Genomic DNA, 9,418 nt, shown 5'->3' with positions numbered 1-9,418 from the left:
TATTTGGTTTACTCCACTCGGGTTGTTGATATACTGAAATTTCCGAATAAAAACGCTTGCCCGCCTTTTCCTTACATTAATAACTTCGTTACTTGGCAACTGGCTTCTACAAACAAATACCGTTTCGGAGTATTTTTCTCGAAATCGTAACTCTTTGATTGAGGCTATTTTGAACATTTATTTAAAATATTCGATCATGAGAAACCTTGATTAAAAGCAAAACTTGAATATAACTACTTATTCACTATTCGTTAGACATATAGCATTGTTAATTACTTATGAAATACATTTTTTGCATTTTTTATTTTGTAAACATCGCAACTGCTAATGTTCTGTTTCATCAAGCCTCCTTTTCATTCAAAATTGACGTTATTCAGAAACGGTGCCTTTTTCATGATACTTGAAATAAATTTTTAAACTTTGGAGTACATCTTTTTTTTATTATAAACGTTTAATTTAAAAAATACTGATTTGTAAATAGAGTAGGTATTAAAAATAAAATAGGTGAGAACTTGTGATGAAATAATAATATGGACTCTCAAAATATTTTTAGAATGACAACAATATTTTCTCATTAAAATATTCGCATTTTAGTACCGCACTTACGAAAAATATTTTCTCGGCGTGACAGGAAAAATTGAGAGGTTTTAAAGAATTTGCAATAAATAAACACTTAAGTATTTTCTATTTTTACATATTTATTTAAAAATAATTACTTTAATAGTATTTTCGTGATTATAAACTGTGTAAAACTAAAACAAAAAATTATAGTTTTGGTAGCCACACTAGTAAAAATATATACCTGTATCTGATTAGAACATCGAAACGGTAGAAGAATTAGCTGGAAAATAAAATTTTGTAAAAGTACATCGTGTCTATTTAACTCGATATTAATTTGGAAGTTAGGGTCATTGCCACATGGGAGATGAAATTAGAAATTTGTTCTCTATCTCTACTGACCTACTTTTAATTTTACATGAAATAACGACAAACTTCAAGATTTAATATGTAGGTCGATTTATAGTATTGTTTTATGATTATTTTGGATAACTTTATGATTAAGAGAGAAAAAAATATTTATTGTTTACTAAGACAGTGTGGCCAAAGCATCACGGACTGCTGCCCAGGATAAATTTAGTACATGTGGTAATTTGAGGATTCGAATCATCCTGTGAAATATTTCAACACCCGCCCCCATAGACTGTGACGCAAAGTCGGTTTGTTACATTCAACAGTATAATTGCATATTTCTGTTCGGGATTTTCAATTTCGCCCTTAACATGTTTTCGTACATTTACTTTGTTTTGACTTTATTATATTAAAAATGTGGAGCGGTATAAAAATAGATAGCTTCTGGTGCCGGAGCAGCGTTCATATTTGCTTATTTAATAAAATTAACGAATTTATTTATTATAATTCATCAACTCCGATTAAGCGGTACCGGCGTTAACTATAAAATAATCACTGGTCTATTTTCGTCTGTTTCTAGGTTCAATTATTTTTCTGCTGCTTCGCTCGTCTTGTATTCATCTCCTTCAGATTTTGACTTTTATTTCTTTTTAAAATTAGAGTGAGCGTCTTTTGAAACCCAGTGTCTAGGCATGTAAAACGGTTTTGGGAACGAACGTATATGTCAGTCATAATAAATACATAAAAATTTACCAAGCTAAAAACAACCACCTACAAATTTTCCAAAAAGTTACTCGAAAGCATCATTTTTTTTTAAATTTTGTGTACCTTCTATTTTTATGTTATCATAAAAATATTATGGTAGTTTATATCATAAAGAATACATTCTAAACTTTGGTGCACTTTTTGTAAAGCTCGTTAACTAATACGATAAAAAAATAAAAGACCAAACAGATCTTATAAATTAGATAGAGAAACTTATTCTGTTTTATTCTTTATTGTCATATTAACCATTACCTCCGCTAAAACTTTCTTATCTTTTTACAATTCTATTATTTATTTAAAGGTTTTAAATATGATATCGTAAAATTACTGCAATATAAAAACATAACTTTGAATTAAGATGATAGGATTTGTAGTTGAAACATGAGTTAAACAATTAAACCAACGCCTGAATATTCATTGAAAGAAATTCCATATTTTGATTTTCACAAGCTTCTTTTATTTTTTTTTTTTATTTTAAATTTTCTAATCGGTCTTCATTTTTTGTTTTATTTATTATTTAAAATTACAAATTTGAATTATGGAAAAAGGATTTCAACGTATCGGCAACCGTTGTCAGCAGTGTATGATAAGTTGCATATACTAAAAACGAATTTGGCGCTAAAAATTTAAATTTATTGATATGCAACACTTTAATCTCAATCGCATAAAGGCTGCCTATAAGTAAACTATTTCAAAATTATAGTTTTATTTTCTATTAGTAAATTTAGTTATTTTTTCAATAAAATAAAGTCACTTACTGTAGCAACGTTTTGTATAGATGACTAAACATTACAGAAGGAACAGACATTTAACAAAAATTATAATTTTTTCCCAAAGATCTAATAAGTGACTACAGTTAATTTTATTACTTTAAAATAGTAGAAGCTGGATTCTCAATAATTTCTGATTATTGATAAATAAAACTGTGAAATTCCCAAAACAATTATTTATTAATGTTCCACAATATTGAAATCGAATGCAATGCACATTGTGATGTCAATTTGATAACCCAAATTTTAATTTTTAAAATGCAAACAAATTGCTTAATAAAATACAATAACGGAAATCATACTGGCTTATGAATCGGTTTTATCGTCAGGTGTTGGTTGTTTATTTTGATTTTGATTTTGTCCGCTATCAGGTAACGATTCTGTAGCTGTTTCTTCTTGTACGTCCCCTGAGAATTGTCGACGTAAACTTTCAACAAAACCTGGATTACTCATTTGCATTCTTTGTGCTAACTGCTGTCCCCTAACAAGTAAAAGTATGAGTTAACAAAATACATTTGTAAACAACTTGTAAAATACTTACATTTGCAACAAGGCATCTATATTGGGATTTTCTCCTTCAGTATTGGAATTTAAAATGCCTGACATCCTGGAAAAGTTATTATTGTATTCAGAACTATAGATTCATTTGAAGTATTTCTTTTTACTTGTTAATACTTAGCCAACATATGAAGGCCATTTTTGTAATATTTACAGATTATAACTTACTTGCTGTAAATACATTAATTTCATAAATCTTCAGATGAAATTTCAAACTTAAACAAAATTGCTATCCACCTTAAAATGTCCGTTCTCAAATATATATTAGTTGAATTCCTATAAAAGAAAATTTTCTTTCAAAAGCTGATAAAAAAGAGCTTTGTCCAAGAATCTCTATGAAATTAAAAAATAAGCCGCCATAAGTAGACTAAACTTTAAAGAACACTTCAAAACATTCCTACTACTTACACATTTCTAACACCGGGGTCGTTTAGCATTTGGGAGGCCACATTTAAGAAATTAGCGTTGTTTATAAACTGACTGATATCAACTGGTCGATGTTCGGGTGGATTAGCTTTGTCTAAAATATTGAAGACAAAAGATACTTGGAAAAACAAAATGACTTCTTACATACCCATTTCTGATACACATTTCTCCTCAGCTAATTTTAAATTTGCTCTGTACCTTTCATTTGTAGGATCTAATGTTATTGCTGTTCTAAATGCATTTCTAGCATCATCATGCAGATGAATCAATGAATAAGCATTTCTGAAATACATATCTAACTGTAAGTCAATTTTATTTCTAATTTGCTGCAGTATAAAGGAATCGAATATTATCTATCACAATTAATAATTTATTACCCCAATCTAGAATATGCTTTGGCATAATTTGGATCAATTCTAATTGCTTTTTTGCAATCATTTATTACTGCATGGTACTTTTCCATATGACTGTATGCAGCAGCACGATTACTATAAAGGACAGCATTGTTGGGATGTAGCTCAACGGCCCTGTAGCAATAAAATAAATATAAATGTCTCTAAATATTTTTTTTTTACCTACTTGGTATATTCATCAACGGCTTCTTGATAAAGCCCTTGACGCATATATTCATTTCCTTTGTTTTTATGAATTTCTGCTCTGGTCTTTTCTTCTTCTGTGACAGCAACCTACAAATTACAACGTTTACCTGTTTAAGTAACTGAGTTTAAATTAGGCTTACATCTAATGTATCATCCGAAATCAAGGTAAGCAAATCAAAGTCTTCATCTTTTTTTAAAGCTTCAGGCTCAATGGCATATGCTGATTCTAGGCACTGAATGGCTACGTCAAGCGATTCCTTTCGTTCACTTTCTACATATGAACTATTACTCTCCTTTTTAAGGAAGTTGATAATTCCAATAATAAGCCTTTGTTTATTACCATCTATAAAATCTTCAACGAAGATAAATTTAAAGTCCATACAACATTGTTCTTTTAAAGAACTTACCGTCCATTTTATTTTCTAAATGACTATACCTATTTTTGCCTAAAAGAAGAGTACTCTACAGAAAAATACTATTTAATAGTATCCGTCAAATTTAAATAGAAAATTGAGGTTAATTTAGGTTAAGTGATAAAATTTTAGGTTATAAATTTTATTACTGTCATAGAATGTTTATACTGATAGAATTTTGCAGTTAAGTTTTCCGTGGTGGTTAGATGAGCAGTATGAGTGATTCTGCTTATTTATTAGGAAATCATTAGTTTTTAAAACTTTAAATTCGATTTTAAAATTCTTCAAAATTTGTCCTTTAACATGTAATAAAATAGTACTAATCAAACTTCTTAGATGATAAAATGAGATTTTAATTATTAATTGATAATTAGAAGTGGAAAATAAGTTTCTTGATTTTGAATCAATTCTTTTCTTGTAAACAACCTCTGAATATCCTTTTCCTTTTAGTTTAATCAAGGAAAAAAGTTTAATATTAAACTGCATAAATTCTTGTCATAAACATAATATTTATTAATTTTGTAAAATACGTATCTAAAAACTAAAAGCATAAAATCATGTTTGATACAACTTTTGCAAATATATAGCTCATGCAAAACAAAATATGAATAATTACATAATATATAAGACTAACTGAATATAGCATATACAATACATTTTGTGATAGCTATAAGTATAATAAATAGAGACCTCATGTTAAAATAATCTAACTATACATACATACAGGTGTATTTCATTTTGCAAAAAATGGTTACAATCATATTTAGTTGCTAACACTGTTAACTTTAAACAACCTAATTTAATTTTAATATATGTAACTGTACAAATAGTACATGCTCTATTCTTCAAAGAACTTTTGGAAGTACTTTATAAATTTAGACTCTGTCTCAAAAAACTTCTTGCTCAATCCCAAGTTCTTCAAGAAAAATTCCCATTGGTGTTTTCTTCAGTCCTAGGGTTTCAACCCTATTGCTAATTTTGTTTTTTAAATTTCGCAGTCTCAAAGAAGCATGTATAAATGTAACTAAAAGTCCATAATAATATATAAACTATGTAAATGGCCAAGGTATACATAATAAAATACTACCTACCAGAAATAGGCAAAAATATGCCCAATAGAAATATCAATAGTGAACCAAGCATATATGTTACAAAATACCCTCCTGCTAATATTACCAATACAGATATAATAGGATGTTTACGTTTAAATTGACTTGCTGTAGCTCTTTCATTGGTTATATAGCAGAATGCCATGAAAATAACAGAAGTAACTATAAAACCTGCAGCTACTTGTACTGGATGTATTACACTAAAAAGACACTATTTATGTTACGTATACAATTGTTAAATATCATATACATACCCAACGATTGTGAAAATTATTAAAGCCGTTAAGAAATAATTTGTTTGGTAGTATAACAAGTTACTTGTTACTCGATAACCCCATTTTTCCAGATCCCTAACATTTGGAATCTGAAATCTAGCAGATTCTAGCAAGAAATCATCCAATGATCTCAAAGGAGCAAATTCAAATTCGCCAGATACTTTTGCTTTACTCATTTTACTTTATTTATGAAATGAAAACACAACGTAAATTTAGAAAAAGGCACTTTTCAAGCTGACTTCTGACTTAATATTTTATTCACATTAATATTATATTTTATCTGTTAATAATNTTTATTATACCCAAAGATGCATATATATCTTTAAAAGTTGTGATCTGGCGATGGAACTTGCACGAAGCAAAAACGCAAATAAATTGAATTCTGTAAAACGGGGATGAAACTAAACACGGGATTGGTTACAGCGTCGCAGACATCGAATTTAACGCATCCGATTAGCGTTTGTCTACGTCATCAGTGCTTCATGTGGTAGCAATCGCAATTTCGAGACACGCCGGAATTGCGTTTGGTGCATTATAAGTTCATAAAGTTTCGAGGTGGAAGGGCGTGTTTTCGCATCTCTTAAATTCAACTTATCGAGCTAATTTTTTCGCAAAATTAGTTTTAATTTGTTCTACGTCTGACAGGTTAGTTTGATTGATTCACATTCTATTACTATTATGCGTATTTGCCCACAGCATAAATTAAATTGACAAAATTGTTCAAGGTTATATTTTGAAACAGACATTAGGTGGCTACGTCGCCATTTTTAATGTTTTGTTATTTTATTCGTTCGTTCATGTTTCATTTATGTAATACCATTGTTTAATTCGTTTTCTATATATGTCCCGCATATATTTTGACTTTCATTTGAGAGAAAGTAAGAAAAGTGAAAAGGATTAAATATTTAAATTTTCTGCGTAACAGATATCTATTAAATTAATTAGTTAATAATTGTTTTTGTCCGTTTACACAGATTGGCCAACAATTGAGAGAGATTGGAACTGATATCTTTGCTTACTAAAAAGATAAGTCGTCTTCTATGGTGTTTTAGCTGTTAACCTTGAAGGCTTTGTAGTTAATTAAGGTGAGCATGCATACTATATTTTCTGTATGTAGTGTATTTATTTGATATTAACAAAGAAAAAGATTCAGCATTACTTTAACAATGTATTGTGCACATTATTTACTTAATACTTGATTAATTACATCTGAACACTTTTTCATCAGATTTCATTTTACAGGAACATCAGAAGAATTCCGGATACCATTAAGGTATGAAATTTTGGAGCATTGGTTGTACTAGTCCTCATTTGTCCCGGAAAGTAGCTGTGCCCATGGTTCTAAAGAAAGCACGAAAGTGCCTTTTTTCCATTGCGAATGAAGACAGTGTGCTGAAAAAAGAATTTATGACAATGAACTGGTATGTAACAGTATCAGTTAAAAATAGTAAATGATATCTTTAAATAACTTCAATTTCTTAGACATTTGTAACTTGTTTCAATAGACAACTTTTAAACGTTTCAGAAATGGCAGAAGTAGAATTAATGTGGAACAGATGTTACTGATTTATTTGATTTAAAAATGATCATTAATTATTTTTTTCTTGCCTGTTTCTATATAGATTGTCCCACAAATGAGAAGGAATTGCAGTCAATTTTGGTGCTACTAAAACAACCGATGCTTTTGACGTCTTCACCTTGCAACATTATGCAGTTAATTTTTGCCGTAACAATGGGAGGCAATTGGAAATTAATTAATTTGGATGCAACCGGAACAAGAAATTATCTGCGGTAGTATCCCTATTAGATTTGGTTGATTTACCCATCACACTGGGAGACTTCAGAACGCCACTTTCTACAATTAATGAAGGTGAGAATACTTGACTTGATCAATATTAATTACTCTTTATTAATCTGTTATGAAATTTCTGGTAACACTTAGCTATTGTCAACAGCATAAATTGAGGTTATTATGCATCAGTATCACTTGACAGTTTTTATTTTCCACAGAATAAATTGATATTTATCATTGGTGTATCTATAGAGTTTATCTATCGTGGTTATCTATCTATGAAGTTTATCTATCTATGGATTTTCTTTTTAACCTTTTTCTGTTGTCTATGTTGTAAATTGACGTCTAGTTATTTGACGTTAATCTATGTCGTGATCTATGGTTGTGATGTAAAATGGCGTAAAGTTGTTTGTTTATTTTTTAATTCAGCTATTTTACTTTCTTTTTGGTGCGTTTTTATTTGTGTTTCTAATTATGAGTGTAATTAATATGTTTTTTTGTCCATTTCTGCAAGTTATACAATAAATGAGAGAATTAATGTTCAGTTTGGTTATACTGAAACAGCCCATGTCTACATGGGTGTGGTCTTTCCTGAATTATATTCTTGATTTGCTGTTTCGTCTTCGCCTTGTAACATCATGCAGTTAATTTTCGACCCATGAGCAAGTGGAACTGGATATTTATTTGAATTCCACTGAAATAAGAAATTCTCTGCTACAGTATTCCTCCTTGAGTTGGTTTAATTTTCACACCTGTAAACTTTGGAATGTTACGCTCTATAATTAATTAAGGTAAGGATACTTGATATAATTAATTTTAATTGCTCTTTAATAATCTGTTTGCCACCGTATCTGTTTCAGATCGACGTTGGAGAAGACAAAGATGACCCAGTAGTTGAAATAGTTCTTTATCTTGCATGCTCTATCTAGTAGAATTCATTAAGTTCGTTTTATTCAAGTTCAGTTTTTATTTTGCATGTTTTTTTTTGTTTTTTTGTACTTATAATTAATTTGATTTAGTTTTTATTTTGCATGCTTATTTTTTTTCTTTTTTTTGAAGTAAATTGTTGATTTAGATTCTTTTGTTTTTTTTTTTGTATGTAGTAGTAGTGTTGTGTAGTGTNCTCATTGCTAGGGTCCAGATCATTCCCTAATCTGTCTTATTGGTTAGCTAATCTGTAGAAAAGAACAAAAAAATAATTACTTTTAAGGTAGTTTGTAGTGGGTTGAAAATTCAAAAATGAATTTTCAGAATAATATTTCATATTAAACTAACTCACTTCTACATACTAGTTCATTGTCATAAATCCTTTTCCAGCACACTGTCTTCCTTCCCAATGAAAAAAAGGCACTTTCATGCTTTCTTTAGAACTATGGGCACAGCTACTTTCCAGGGCAAATGAGGACTAATACAACCAATGCTCCATAATTTCATAATTTAATGGTATCTGGAGTTCTTCTAATGTTCCTGTAAAATGAAATCTTATGAAAAAATGTTCAGATATAATTAAGTATTAAGTAAATAAATTCGATGTCTGCGGCGCTGTAACCAATCGCGTGCTTGGTTTCATCCCCGTTTTACAGAATTCAATTTATTTCCGTTTTTCTTCGTGCAAGTTCCATCGCCTGATCACAACTTTTAAAGACATATATGCATCTTTGGGTATAATAAAATTCGACCAAACGGACATTTTTAAACATTAAACAAACGAAATTAAGAAACTAGCTAATTGCAGTATAACATTTTAGAACTACCTTATTGTTATTTTTAAAAACATTGCACACAATTAAGTTTTTCTAGTA

The 9,418-nt window shown here is 29.4% G+C and overlaps 2 protein-coding genes across 4 annotated transcripts; both read right to left on the bottom strand.

Annotated features, from left to right (window-relative positions):
* Positions 1-2,605: 2,605 nt before the first annotated feature.
* Positions 2,606-4,575, bottom strand: LOC108735217 (small glutamine-rich tetratricopeptide repeat-containing protein beta). Of its 3 annotated transcripts, none has more exons than XM_018467062.2 (8): positions 4,435-4,575; positions 4,168-4,379; positions 4,008-4,114; positions 3,806-3,955; positions 3,577-3,710; positions 3,411-3,522; positions 2,986-3,051; positions 2,606-2,925 (listed from the first exon to the last, which is right to left on the bottom strand). In XM_018467062.2, the coding sequence occupies exons 1-8, from the start codon at positions 4,439-4,441 to the stop codon at positions 2,751-2,753; spliced, it is 963 nt and encodes a 320-aa protein (XP_018322564.1). In that variant the 5' UTR covers positions 4,442-4,575; the 3' UTR covers positions 2,606-2,750. The 3 variants fall into 3 exon arrangements, with proteins under 3 accessions (XP_018322564.1, XP_018322566.1, XP_018322565.1); XM_018467064.2 differs by having other exon boundaries at positions 4,168-4,370; XM_018467063.2 differs by having other exon boundaries at positions 3,411-3,516; positions 4,435-4,573.
* A 576-nt stretch (positions 4,576-5,151) lies between these two features.
* On the bottom strand, positions 5,152-6,076 carry LOC108735219 (PRA1 family protein 3). The gene is made up of 3 exons (XM_018467067.2): positions 5,804-6,076; positions 5,532-5,749; positions 5,152-5,464 (listed from the first exon to the last, which is right to left on the bottom strand). Exons 1-3 carry the CDS (start codon positions 5,998-6,000, stop codon positions 5,328-5,330), a joined length of 552 nt encoding a protein of 183 aa, XP_018322569.1. The 5' UTR covers positions 6,001-6,076; the 3' UTR covers positions 5,152-5,327.
* Between the last annotated feature and the right edge of the window lie 3,342 nt (positions 6,077-9,418).

Source organism: Agrilus planipennis, unplaced genomic scaffold (genome assembly GCF_000699045.2).
Source record: "Agrilus planipennis isolate EAB-ADULT unplaced genomic scaffold, Apla_2.0 scaffold15, whole genome shotgun sequence".
NCBI classification, from domain to species: Eukaryota; Metazoa; Arthropoda; class Insecta; order Coleoptera; family Buprestidae; genus Agrilus; species Agrilus planipennis.
Note: the sequence above shows the minus strand (reverse complement) of the source record. Positions and strands in the feature narration are given on the sequence as shown.

What these genes read in the sequence shown, in the direction of transcription:
- LOC108735217 (XM_018467062.2), bottom strand. An exon ending in GCCGTTGATGAATATACCAA is followed by an intron (nt 3,956 to 4,007) that starts GTAGGTAAAAAA and finishes TTATTGCTACAG; the next exon opens with GGCCGTTGAGCTACATCCCA. An exon ending in GAAATGTGTATCAGAAATGG is followed by an intron (nt 3,523 to 3,576) that starts GTATGTAAGAAG and finishes TCAATATTTTAG; the next exon opens with ACAAAGCTAATCCACCCGAA.
- LOC108735219 (XM_018467067.2), bottom strand. Translation starts at nt 6,000, where the DNA reads ATGAGTAAAGCAAAAGTATCTGGCGAATTTGAATTTGCTCCTTTGAGA. An exon ending in ATAATTTTCACAATCGTTGG is followed by an intron (nt 5,750 to 5,803) that starts GTATGTATATGA and finishes GTGTCTTTTTAG; the next exon opens with TGTAATACATCCAGTACAAG. An exon ending in CATATTTTTGCCTATTTCTG is followed by an intron (nt 5,465 to 5,531) that starts GTAGGTAGTATT and finishes ATGGACTTTTAG; the next exon opens with TTACATTTATACATGCTTCT.